Raw genomic sequence first — 13435 nt, 5'->3', positions numbered from 1 at the left:
ACAAGGTATTTTTGGGTTTTTGGATAATATAGATCTGGAAATAAAAGATCAAATAAAATGGAAATGCGAATAGAAAAATAGAGATTGCAAATAGATGATGTGAAATAGACCCAGGGGGCGTAGGTTTCACTAGTGTCTTCGCTCGAGAAAATAGCAAACGGTGGGTAGACAAATTACTGTTGGGCAATTGATAGAAGATCAAATAATTATGACGATATCCAAGACAATGATCATGTATATAAGCATCACGTCCAAGACAAGTAGACCGACTTCTACCTACATCTACTTCTATTACTCCACACACCGACCGCTATCCAGCATGCATCTAGTGTATTAAGTTCATGGAGAAATGAAGTAATGCTTTAAGAACGATGACATGTTGTAGACAAGATCTATTCATGTAGGAATAGACCCCGTCGTTTTATCCTTAATAGCAATGATACATGTGTGTCATGTCTCTTTCTGTCACTGAGATTGAGCATCGCAAGATCGAACCCATCACAAGGCACCTCTTCCCATTGCAAGATAAAAGATCAAATTGGACAGACAAAAACCAAATATCAGAGAAGAAATACGTGGCTATAATATTCAAGGATGGATATAATTTCATAGATCTGATCATAAACTCACAATTCATCGGATCCCAACAAATACACCGCAAAAGATAGAGTTACATCAAATAGATCTCCAAGAGACCATTGTATTGAGAAGAAAAATGAGAGAGAAAGCCATATAGCTACTGTCTACGGACCCGTAGATCTGATATGAACTGCTCACGCATCATTGGAGGAGAACCGATGAGGATGATGAACCCCTCTATGATCGTGTCCTCTCCGGAATGGGCCCTAGATTGGATTTCGTGGCTTCTGGAACTTGTGGCGACTCAAACAATTTTTCGTCGACTCCTCTAGGGTTTATGGAATATTGGGGTATTTATAGAGCTCAGAGGCAGTGGAGGAGGTGCCCGAGGCCCCCACGCTCACCAGGTCGCGCCAGGGGCCTTAGGCGTGCCATGGTGCCTAGTGGGTCGCCTGGGCCTCCTATGGTGATCATCCTTGGTCCCCAAGTTTCCTTTTGGTCAAAAAAATCTCAAAAAAGTTCCGTGGCATTTGGACTTCATCTCGTATTGATTTTCTACGAAGGAAAAAAATAGGAATTCGCATAGGGCACTATGTTAATAGGTTAGTTCAAAAAATGATATAAAGTTGCTATAAAATGGTCATAAAACATCCAAGAAAGATAATACAACAACATGGAACAATCAAAATTATAGATACGTTGGAGACGTATCAACTGGCACTCGGCAATGGGTCAATAGGTTAGTGCTAAAAAATAATATAAATTGGAAAATAATTACTCAAAAAGTATTCTAGAATGATAATATAATAGCATGGAACAATTAAAAATTATAGATATGTTGGAGATGTATCAAGGGTCAAGTAGTCTTTCACCCCTATACCTAAGTCAGGCGAACAATTCGCCCATAAGTATTGCTTTGAGCCTCCGCTGGAGTTTCCTGTCGCTTCACCTCACTTAGGAGCTTAATTCCTCGATCGTTATTTTCTAAGAAATGAAGTTTTTAGTGGAAAGGATAGGGGCATTTTCGAAAAGGAAAAAAAGGAAAGAGAAAATACAATGCGTAGGGGCACCATCAATTTTGTCACTCGACCCTTCCTAGTCCCGAAACCATCAAAGCTTGTGGAAAAATGAGGCATCTCATCTCGACTGTGCACTCTCCGCTCCCTAAATCTGACACCCTCACAAGTGCCACCTCATGAATCCGTGCCCCACCCCTTCCCACCAATCCCCTTCCATCACACACCTCTATATTAATCCCCTCCCCTTCCCCACCATAGCACACCAAGAAAAGTCTCGCTCGCAACAACTTGCCCATGTCCATCCACTCGAAGCCGACACCTTCCTCAAGCTCCATCCCGATCGATGGAGCCCAAAGCCGAGAAGGAGCCCGCGGAGAAGAAGCCGACCACCAAGGTCACGGAGAAAGCCGAGAAGACCCTCGCCGACAAGAAGCGCAAGGCCGAGAAGCGGTTGCCAACATCCAAGTCGAACAAGGAGCGCAGCGACAAGAAGGGTAGAAAGAAGAATAAGAAGAGCATCGATACTTACAAGATATACATCTTCAAGGTGCTCAAGTAGGTTCACCCGGACATTGGCATCTCCTCCAAGGTTATGTCCATCATGAACTCCTTCATCAACGAGATCTTCGAGAAGCTCGTCGAGGAGGCGGCCAAGCTGTCCAGGTACAACAAGAAGCCCACCATCACCACCTTGGAGATCCACACCTTTGTCCGCCTCGTCCTCCTTGGCGAGCTCGCCAAGCACGCCATCTTTGAGGGCACCAAGTGTGAGTGCTAATCTGTCATATCTCGAGGTAGGGGTTCTGAGGTAGGCGTCTTGTAACGATGGTGACATGGACACATGATTTTACCCAGGTCCGGGCTCTCTTGAAGAGATAATCTCATAGATCTTGCTTTTGGTTGTATGTATATGGGGGATAATACATAGTACACGTATCTACCACGAGATTATTGATCTAAGTTGTAATGCCATGATCTATTGACTAGCCTAGCCTCAGTTTATATAGTGCACCGGAGGCCTAGGCTTTAGAAGGGACCTCGTCTTGTGTGCCAAATCTTGTGGAATATTATTTGTATGCGTCATGGGTTGTCCGAAGTGGCACATTAGTCAACCGCCATGCGGGTTCTCAGCCTGACCCACCTGGTCGGGACATGACATGGTGAGTACCCCCTAGTCCAGGACTCCATCAATAGCCCCTTGAACTGGTCTTCAAGTTGGGGACGCTCTCGGTTCTTCCGAACTATTCTTCATTTTCAGTCGTCGGTCTTGAAATCTGGTTCAACAAATCTTCTTATCTCCGACCTCGAGGATCGCCGAGGTGTATCCGAAGATTTCACATGTCGGGCATCCGATGAGCCCCTTTAAGTTCTCGGCCTTTATCAATGCATTGTTATTTCTCCGAAGCAGTCGCTAAAACGACACTCGAGGAGGCGGGAACGTTGAACACAAATCCATTGTCGAGGAAAATCCGCACAGTCGCCTGAGGACATTGTTGATGCTGAGCCCCTGAGCTCCATGGATGGTTTTTTCTGTGATCTCGGATGAGATCGAAGTTGATGTTGATGAAGGCACCCGTTCGATCTTGACGATCCGACATGAGACGTAGTTCTTGGTCCAACCGAGGTGGCTAGTCAAGCCGGCGAAGAAGATGCAACCTCGGTTTCCACTTGTAGAATGCGTCGAAGTCGATCTGAATTCTCGTCACACTATGGCGACGACCAGCAGGAACATGTATGGGTCACCAATGCCGGTGTTAAATCTGGCATATCTTGAAGTAGGGGTCCTAAGCTAGGCATCTTGAAACGATGGTAGCATGGACACGGGATTTTACCCAGATTTGGGCTCTCTCGAAGACATAATACTCTACGTCCTGCTTTTGATTGTATTAATATGGGGGTAGTACAGAGTACATATATCTACAACAGAATTATTGATCTAAGTTGTAATGCCATGATCTATTGACTAGCCTAACCTCGATTTATATAGTGCACCGGAGGCCTAGAGTTTAGAAGAGTCCTCGTCTTTGGGTGTCAAGTCTTGTGAAATCTCCCTTATAATATGTCATGGGCTACTCGAAGTGGCACATTAGTAAAACGTTATGGAGGACCTCGGCCTGACCCACCTAGTCGGTAGACAACATGATAAGTACCCCGTAGTCCAGGTATCCATCACCAAGGCCGTTACCAAGTTCAACGTCAACTAGGAAAGGTGTATCTCTAGCATGCATTCGTCGTGTTCTCTTCTACTAGCTTTTGTGTTGTCGGTGGTTGTGTTCATGTATATCGTTATGAACAGGTATCGCGTCGAAAAATGACATATGAACACGAACACATAGTGCAGTTTTTATGGCTTTAAAATTTTGTATGCATGCATGTATAGCAGTGTAGTATAGCGGGCCAAAATTTCAGCAACATACGTACTCGCATATAGAAGATACAAAAAGGATTAAATCCTTGCGAATTAGGGATTTGTTTTTGTTGTTTTGGAACGGAATTTTGTCTTTTTTGTGCAGCACATAATACAACGTATTATTGAAGGATTTTTCACAGATAATTAGACCACATGCATCCGTATTCATGTAGAAAATATTAAAATTTTCAAATCTTCTAAGCACCTTTTTGGAGCAGTTCAAAATAAATTGCTCTCTTGCCCCGTGCACCGAAAATCCGATTTGGATAGCGCGCCTGTTTTGTAAATGAGTTAAATGTATATACCCTCCTAAACTTTCAGGTTTCGGCTAAATCACCCCCTGAACTCCAAAACAGTTTACTTAATCCCCTTAACTTTTAAAAACCATACAAATAACCCCTAACCCCTCATAAGTGGTTTGTGACACTAGTTTTTCCTACGTGAAGGCCGAGGCATGTAGAAAGGTGGGAAATGGCTCAGAAGGTACTTCCCAGCTATGCCGCAGCACCTTCGGACCTACACGGGTGAGCTCGCTGCTTTAACCCGCTTCCGTTTGGTTCATGTGACACATCCAGAACCACCCTGCATTGCGTGTTTTAGTGTAGCACCACCGCAGCCACAAAGCTCTCGTGCTCGAGGAGACGGACACCAGTGCACCAACCCAGCGTTCGTGACACCGATCCCCTAGGACGCATCCACGATGTTGACAAAGCGACCTTGCCCGGAAGAGCCTCAACTGCGCCATGCTGGAGTGGCTGTGGAACTCGCGTTGACCTTTTGAAGGGTGGGGCAACTGATCTCATGCTCTAGCCAATTGTGGCGACCACGCGGCACGCGCGACGAGCCCATCCGCCACCACATACCGTTCCATTGGCCGCCATACAGAAAATTGGCCCCGCGTGGTCTTTAGTTCTTCGCATTGAGCATATTCGCCTCGATAGCGCTGACAATTGTTGGCTTCGTAATGTAGCGCTAAAACTGGCACGGTGACAACGCCCTGCACGCTTGGTAGAGGAGGTAGGGAAGCCATCCAGAAAGCCGCGCTAGTCCGTCAGACTGACAAACGAAGACAACATCAGGATTAGGTGCCCGCTGCTGAGGCAGAGGTATGGACTGTTGCGCATGCACGTCGGGATGACAAGGGCCATCAGCTACGGGCGCATGTCCTCCATCTTATCTGCCAGCAGAATATGGACGTTGGTGCCAAACATGAAGACGTTGATGAACATGCAAGTGAACGTTTTTGGCTGAGATCGCAGCCACGCCACGTCCCACATAAGTCAAACCACTATAAAAACCACTTAAGAAAGGGTTATGGGTTATTTGTCTATTTTTAAAAGTTAGAGAATTAAGTAAGTTATTTTGAAGTTCAAGGGTGATGTGGCCTAGATCGGAAAGTTTAGGGGTTATATACATTTAACTCATTTGTAAACTGTGTCAGGTTGTGATGGACGGCTTTGATTTCAAGTAATGGGACATGTTGTGTGTGACTTTTCAATCTGTGAGCCGTTGCCTAATTCTGCGAGAATAATTGGGGATCTAGGGTTTGGGGGGAGTTGGTGCTCGAGCTGTAGCCGCCGCCGCTGCTGCCGATGATGTTGCGAGGAGGGAGGGTGATGCGTTTGGCCTCTCGTCACCTGGGCTCCCATGGCTTCAGCACCGAGATATTTGTGAGCAGTAAGCAGCCATCCTCTGTTTTCTCCCCCTCCCGTGCTTCCGTAAATGCTTGGCTCTTGTATGCGATGAATTGGTGCTGCGTGATTATATTCCAGAAAAAAATTATTGTCTGCAACATCTGGTTCGTGCTCGGGTGTTTGTTCACCTGTGACTGAGGTTGTTTGGGTGTGGATGGATTGAGCACTGGTTGTTGTGGTGCCGGTCTCCTTTGCTTCCTTTTTCCTTATGGAAACATGAACATCAGCTTTAGCATGCCAGGGAATGCTTTGAGCCTGCTACTGATATATGAGCTTTAGAATACGATTCCTTTGGATAGCTATATAGCGACAACAAGGGTGCTTCATACCATCTTTGGAGAACCTGATCACTGGCTAGATTGGTTTGCCTGACGTTATCATTTCCCTGTTCTAGAGCTGATGAAGTCTCACACACGCTGACTGATTATGCGTGTCAATGAAAACTAATTGTTGCTCTATGGGCAGTACGATTTGTAGCCACAAGTTGCTTCTGCCAAAAGTAGGCTGGGCGCCGTTTTACCACCTGAGATTCAGTATCTATTGTACCGGGGGGGGGGGGGGGGGGCACTTCATCATCTTGGATGAAATGTTTGCGGCGAACAATTGTTTTCATCCCTACTTTGGGTAACTGTTGTGCTTGAGGGATGCACATTGTTGACATGGACCTGAAGTACACATACACAACTAAGATGGTGGTACTGTTGCAGTTTGCCTCTTCATTTTCATTTATAAGATCACCATATATGTTCTAATCCCTCTGTATAAAATATAAGACGTTTTTTGACAGTATGACAGCGTCAAAAAACATCTTATATTTTTATTCAGAGGGAGTGCTATTTATGAAATGAATCTCTACATGTTCTGCTCACAGGGAATTCTGCGCCAAGAATTTGACTGATGCTGCCTTTTAAATCTGTAAATGCAGATATAACATGCAACATTTATTCATCGTTCTAGATTTTTTTTGTTAGGGTTATCATTTTACACAACGGAGGAAGAATTTAAAAAGGTCTTCTCACCATTTGGCGCTATTGAGGAAGGTATCTATGCCATTTTTGAACTTGTGTGATGCCGTTCGCAACATGGAATTGTAAATCTTTGTCATTATTCCCTACTGATACGTGAAGTTCTTATGTTAGTTCCATGGAATATTTTGGTTTAATGCTGCTACCTGTTTCTATCAAATATAGCTCGGTTAGTGAGAGACAACCAAACTGGAAGGCTGAAGGGATTTGGTTTTGTAAGATATTCATCAGAAGAGGAGGCACAGAAAGCTGTCAAGGCAATGGATGGAAGGGTATGCACACTGCTCAGCTACTATCTTTGGTGTAACCTTCAAACATCATTTGCTGGTGTTGACACATTGATAATTTTATAAACTGAGAATGCATGATTGCCATTTACCCTAGAGGAAACTGTGCTGAAGTTCCATTCGAGAAAAAAAAATGGAGCCAACTCTTCACCACTGATACTCCTTTCTCAACTCAAACTACATGAAAACACTTTTTTTTTAAAAGGCACATAAGCACACCTAAGGATAATGTGACAAACCAACTCTTGGTGATTTTACTTTTATCACCCAACCAGGGCCTTTGAGGTAATTCGTAACGAAAAAACCTAATCTCTCATGTTTAGTCATTTGTCACCAAAACTGACTATGCTAGTCCACCACCAGTCAGGTTGACTGGTAGAAGGCTCATAATTTAAGGTTAATGAAGAATATTGTTGTAACAGAGTTGGCTCTTTACCTAATGCATTTTCTAGTTTATTCACATGAAGCATGCGTTGATTTTTCTCTGTGACCAGTGAGAACGCCTTTTCTGGTAGATCGGGTTGAACTAACTTGTTGTGATTCATGGTTATTTTGCCTTTTCCTCGACTATTTCACATATTAGGTTGTGCAATTCTCCTCAACTATTTTGTCGCTACATTTTACCGCTTTCTATTCATAGCCACTTAAACTAAGAACTGCATTAGACAAGGCATTTACCTGGAGAATTCTCCAAAGAGAGAGAAGTTGTCATCTCTTGAGCCTTTACGTGGCCCTAATGCTCTCTATTCTACATCACTGGAAGATGGTAAAGGAAGGCTGACTTAAGACCACTGTACATATTTAGTGAATTTAGAACTAATGTAGTCTTAACACATTGCAGGTATAATTGTTTTGTTACAGAAATTAATACCCTTAAGGCCCCGCTTGGATTGTCGGATGAGTCCAAAATACCGGTGTATTTGATACAGACCTCGAGCCATCGTTTTTATTTCAGGCGCAAATCATACTTTTGCCGGTAATATACACTTGTAAATTAAATCCGAGTGTATAAGTTTACACCCATTCCAAGCGGACCCTAAGCAGTATTCAGAAGAATGACCCTATGTTTTTCTTGAGTACACCAGTTGTAGCAATTACACCCCATGCATAACCGCAACATGAGTTTGCAAACTTTTGATGTGAACAGACCAAAGTCATAACCAAAGGTGCTTTAAGTAGTGTTGTAGACTGGTTTCTACCATTTGCTACTAAAATGCAGTTTTAGGCCTTTTGTGCATTACCAAGTCAGGAAATCATCAAATTAGCTAGTTTGTCTTTTCGATGCAATTGTGAGGAACGCATTTTCTTGGAAATGGTATCAAAATAGTCAAGAATTGATCTGCTCAGTGTTCAGATCCTTGTCTTTACATTTGCCAAATTGCCAGCCATCTGGGATCTTCTCATTTTTTCCATTAGGTGATGCTTTTATCTTGGCATTACCATCATCTCACTCCAACCTATTTGGATTTGAGCAGTGAAAGCCATTTGTTGAAATGACAACTGTGTGCAAATTTCAATGTTCGAGCATGATGCTGACCCGTATCGGCTTTAATATTACCTGATTTGGTGTGTTTGCAGTACTGTCTGCTTGGACTTCAAATTTCTTATTTGCTTTTCTCTTTTTCAGATTCTACGCGGCAGACTGATTTTTGCAGAGATGGCAAAGGAACATGGCACTGGATAGTTGATAGGTCAGGTTTTATCTGCATCATTGCTGAACTACATCTGTTTTTGGGCCGAAGGCACTCTCTTTGCATCTTGCTATCAGGAACAAGACCGGATAGCGACGGCATGCCTATCATGTTATCCAAACAGCCATCTGTTTTTTTGTTGTTGCTAGAAGCAGTTATGTTTCATGAGCAAATTCATTTGCTACAAAGAGGAAATGTGTAGCTAATTTGTTTGCGTTGGCTCTTGAATTCAGCATGCAGGAGTAATGTGAACCGGTCCCAATAAGATCAAGGCCTTCACCTCTGCCTTGACTGTTGACTCTGATTGCTCAGCTTTCACTGGGCGAGCACGTGTCAATGTCACAACTGCATCAGGGCAGCTGTACAGTTGCTCCAGTTTCAGTTTTTTGCTGTCATTTGCTTCGTTTTGTGTGCTTGTAAAACCTTTCGCCATGTTGGGTTATTAACTGCTCTGGTAAGAGCAAAAGGAATTAGGGTACTCCCTCTGTAAAATATATATATATGAGAGTTTAGATCATTATTTTAATAATCTGAATGCTCTTGTATTTCTTTATGGAGGGAGTAGTTGTTAAGCACTTGGAAAATATTGGCCGAACTTTCGTTTTGGGGTGACATACAGCGTTTTGGCTTCGATGAATTTTGCTGAGAGAGTTGGGTGGGTAACTGAAATGTGTCTCCAAAACATGGAGTGTAATGATGACTCTGCTAGACGTGGAGAGAAAGAGAGAATAAAAGATTGAATAAAGAAAGAAAAAAATGGTCCGGGATGGGATCCTGTCTTACATGGCGGATTATTCGGGCTCGTCGGCAAGCCCTCATATCATCTCCATGTTTAGCCTTAAGAGCAATTTCAATTGGGTGACCTATTTCGTTTGTTTGTGTCTGTTTGGGTCGTCGCGCACAGAAAAATCGGCCCAATGTGTCGATCTAAACGGACGCGCGTCTAAATTTGGACGTCATTCGCATCGTCGTGGGCACGGAGCGGACACGCGCCTCGTCCACGTGCTCCTTCCCTTGGCCCGTTAGTTGGTGTCATAACCTCTGCTTCTTATCCCCTTCCATTCGTCCCTCGCAAGCACACAAACCCTAGGCCGGTGAACCCATTTTCCCCCGGCCATCCTATCTCTCCAACAGCAAATTCACCGGCGGGGTGCCTCCTTTGTCCCGGTGCGGGAGGCCTATCGGTGGATGTGCGGCGGCGGCGGGATTTGACGAAATTTTGTGCATCCTGTCGGCGGGATTTGGCGAATCCGGTCACCGGGGGACTTCGCTTGCCATGGACTGGTCGGGTGCTGGTCCACCGGGTCCGGGCAATCCCTCGGTGCCACATGTAGACGCTCAATCCACCTCTATCCGCTCGGTCTGACCCGTCGTAGGTTCGCCAGCAAGGCCACGATCGGCCGTCGCCCTAGCTCGACGTTGACCCAAAAGCTTGCCGACTCATCTTTGGTGTTCATAAAGTGTGACGACTGCTCGTTGCAGGTTGTCCGACGCGTTTCTTGGACGCCAGAACATCTCGGTTGGACGTTCTTGAAGTGCACAAACGATTGAGTACGATTTTCGGTCTTTTGCTCTTTGATGATTCGATGCAATTTCGGTAGCTTATTATTTGCTCAATATTACGTGTAGGATGGCTGCAATTTTCGGTATTGGGAAGAAGAATACATTGATCTATTAATCTTACGAAAGTTGCTAGATGTTCGTACACTTCCATCTAGAATTGAAGGTATAGATGAGAATTAAAAAAGATTAAAGGGGAAGCAATGTCTAATTCTTTAGCATCGAAGAAGAAAGAACTTGTTAAGCTCGAGAATTCATTGATCGATAACAAAGACATGGAGAAGATTTTAGTCCAATTAATTTGAACAGTTATGAAAGATGGGCATATTTTAAAATGTCTAATTATGGTTTTTGTTTTCTTTGATCTTCTATTCATAGCAAAGAATTAGTAATTTTTTTTTATTAAAATGCATTTGATGAAATGTTCAAATCCAAAACGAAGCAAAACGTGTGATTAAAAAATGGATGCATGCCGATCGCGCGGACGAACAATGGGTCGGTGCATTGGACGCACGGCCGTCGGTGCATTGGACGTACGGCCGATCCATTTGTAAAAGAGGACGGACATGCCGATTCAAACGGCCAAAAGGAGAATAAAGCGTGCATCCATTTGGGTCGCGCGGTTGGAGTTGCTTTAATATGAGTGTTCGCGAACGGCTCGGACCTATAAGGATGATATGAGGTGTTTGGTTAGATTACTTTTTTCTTTCTCTCATGTTCGATCATTGACCACACACGTCTCACGAACATATGAGTGGTCGTTTGAGGCCAACGATGCGGTCACGAGACGGTGGATTTATTTGGAAGGGTCGTGCTTGCGAGATCGGTATGGTTTAGAGATTGGTATGGTTTAAAGAAAGATGGTGAGGAGAGAGACAGTGCCGTCCTCTCATAATGTAAATGGACAGTTTGTTGAACGTTGTGTGATTTGTCCGCATTGTTCACGTTTTCCTTTCTGGGCAGTGGTCTGCGCCAGTGCGCCGGCTTAAAGCACTCCGTCGGTCGCCCGTGGGTCGCTGGATCTGACCCGTATGAAACCGCCACGACTGTTGGATCACGCACGCATGCATCGGAAAAAACAGTTCGCATTGGGATCGGTCGTCTTCTTGCTCGCGCCCACGAACTCCCCCTCATCTCCTCCCCGCCTAATCGCCCCTTCCTCCCCTAGCCTCCTGCTTGCAGCTCCGCGCGCAGGCTCCTGTCGCCGCTCGCCGGAGCAGCTCAGCGCTGCTCGCCGGAGTAGCTCGTCGGCTCAGCGGTTGCCCTGCTGGTGCCCCGTGCAACAGCCGCACCTTGCGGTTGAATCTCTTGTTCAGACCATTGTGGCTTCGGTTGCGACGACTAAAGCTCACCGGCGTGCTTGCCGCCACTCATCCCCGATGTGCAGCTTGCAACAAAAAACGCATGGATACCTTAACAAAAGGAAGCCATGGATGCCTTAACAAAAGAAAGTGAAGGTCAATGGAAAAAAGTCATGAAGGAAGGGAGCAACTGGGAAAGGAAGGAGAAAAAGAATGAGAGGAGGAGGACTAAGGGAGAGAGGGAGAGGATAAGATTAAGAAAGAGATAACGAAGAGGCAGAGGATAAGGTTCACGGTTAGAAAAAAAGGATCAGATTAGTTCTCATCGAACGACACGAATACGTCCGGCGTAGCGTTCGGTCGGCGCGCCAAGCGTAAACGTTTCCTTTTCTTCTAAGGAATTATATCGTTGTTTATTTAACACTAGCAAAAGGGCCCGTGCGTTGCAACGGCAGAAAAAAATACCACACGCTTTTAATCTTTTTATAATCATTTTGATTTATTAAAATAATAAGCTAACTAACTAATGTAGTCAGTCATATCCTATTTTATTGAGAAATCAACCCGTTCATTGTTAATTCCACCATGATGAGAAATTGAGCGGGACAAGCAAAGCAAAACAAAGAGGCTACCTAAATTGATCAATGGACTGTTATCTTATTTCACTCCTGGGGTAGAGAATGTGGATCAGATGACAAACTGAAGGTGGTGTTCCATTCTCTTTCTCTACAACAATACAATCTTACATTCAATACATTCATTCATCAGCAAACAAATCCCACAAAAAAAAAAATTCTTGCCGGTGCTTGGCACATGGTTGGAGGCATGGGGAGGGGATCTCACCAGATGATGAGTTCCTGCCGGAGGACGGGATACGACGAGGGGAGCAAGGGTTAGGCGCCTCTATCTGGCCATAAGGAGTCGCCGTTGCCGCGCCATAACCTCGGAGTTCCCCGTGTGAGCCATGGAGGCCCGCCTCCACCTGCAAGTACTTCGCTCCGCCGCGTCGCCGCCGTTCTGCATCGAGCAGACGCATCATCCCGAGTCACTCTAGCTGTCGCGTTGACTTGATCCAGAAGCTGTGCTCGAGCGCCGAAACGGGGGCAGCAAACGGGCAGAGGTACGGCCGCGGAGGCGGGTGGTTTGAGATCGACAACATTGGTGGTTGAGGTCGGCCGCGGCGGCGAGTGGTGTGGCAGCGGCCTGGGCACAGGCCGGGGTGGACCAGGGTCGACGCGATGCGCTCGAGGGCCGCAACGGGGGCAGTGAGCGGGGAGAGGTACGGACGCGGAGGCGGGTGGGTTGAGATCGGCAGCGGTGGCGGTTGAGGTCGGCCGCGACGGCGAGTGGTGTGGCGGCGTCCTGGGCACAGGCCAGGATGGCCCAGGGTCGACGGGAGGAGGCGATGCGTACGGGTATAATTTTTGCAGCGAATCGTTTTTCCTTTTGCGTTGCAGATAAATGATGGAGTGCGGGTTAAATAACAAAAATTGAAGGGGCTTTTTATAAAAATACCGCGGTGGGTTTTCCGACGGAAGCAATAGCCGCTTTATTATTATGAATAGATATAGATTTATATGCCATATATGACGCCGGTCATAAATTTCACCTAGCAAACAATGGTCAACCTCCAGTTACGTTTGGAGAAATAACCTAAACGAAGAATGGCGAGCCACTTCTAGGAACACAGCGACAACGACGGCATGCAGCTTTCGGTGCCGCTGCTCCGGGCCGGCAGTGACCGCAACCACATCTTTCCCCTCGGGACTTCTAGGAACACAGCGACGACGACGACATGCAGCTTCCGGTGCCACTGCTCTGGGCCGGCAGCGACCGCAACCACATCTTGCCCAGCGAGCTCGAGAGCTG

The 13435-nt window shown here is 45.6% G+C and overlaps 1 protein-coding gene and 1 pseudogene across 2 annotated transcripts; both read left to right on the top strand.

Moving 5' to 3' along the window:
• The first annotated feature begins 1941 nt into the window (after nucleotides 1-1941).
• On the top strand, nucleotides 1942-2376 carry LOC123450624 (annotated as a pseudogene).
• A 3118-nt stretch (nucleotides 2377-5494) lies between these two features.
• On the top strand, nucleotides 5495-9258 carry LOC123448995 (organelle RRM domain-containing protein 6, chloroplastic-like). Of its 2 annotated transcripts, XM_045126054.1 has the most exons (5): nucleotides 5495-5685; nucleotides 6674-6742; nucleotides 6893-6999; nucleotides 8642-8705; nucleotides 8939-9258. In XM_045126054.1, the coding sequence occupies exons 1-4, from the start codon at nucleotides 5601-5603 to the stop codon at nucleotides 8696-8698; spliced, it is 318 nt and encodes a 105-aa protein (XP_044981989.1). In that variant the 5' UTR covers nucleotides 5495-5600; the 3' UTR covers nucleotides 8699-8705; nucleotides 8939-9258. The 2 variants fall into 2 exon arrangements, with proteins under 2 accessions (XP_044981989.1, XP_044981990.1); XM_045126055.1 differs by having other exon boundaries at nucleotides 8642-9258.
• Nucleotides 9259-13435: the final 4177 nt, after the last annotated feature.

Source organism: Hordeum vulgare, chromosome 4H (genome assembly GCF_904849725.1).
Source record: "Hordeum vulgare subsp. vulgare chromosome 4H, MorexV3_pseudomolecules_assembly, whole genome shotgun sequence".
Taxonomy (NCBI): domain Eukaryota; kingdom Viridiplantae; phylum Streptophyta; class Magnoliopsida; order Poales; family Poaceae; genus Hordeum; species Hordeum vulgare.
The sequence above is the reverse complement of the archived record's forward strand: the minus strand, read 5'-3'. Positions and strand labels throughout refer to the sequence as shown.

Excerpts from the sequence above, each read along its gene's own strand:
- LOC123448995 (XM_045126054.1), top strand. The coding sequence starts at position 5,601 with ATGATGTTGCGAGGAGGGAGGGTGATGCGTTTGGCCTCTCGTCACCTG. Across the intron at positions 5,686-6,673 it reads CACCGAGATATTTGTGAGCA|GGTTATCATTTTACACAACG; the intron begins GTAAGCAGCCAT and ends TTTTTTTGTTAG. Across the intron at positions 6,743-6,892 it reads ATTTGGCGCTATTGAGGAAG|CTCGGTTAGTGAGAGACAAC; the intron begins GTATCTATGCCA and ends TATCAAATATAG.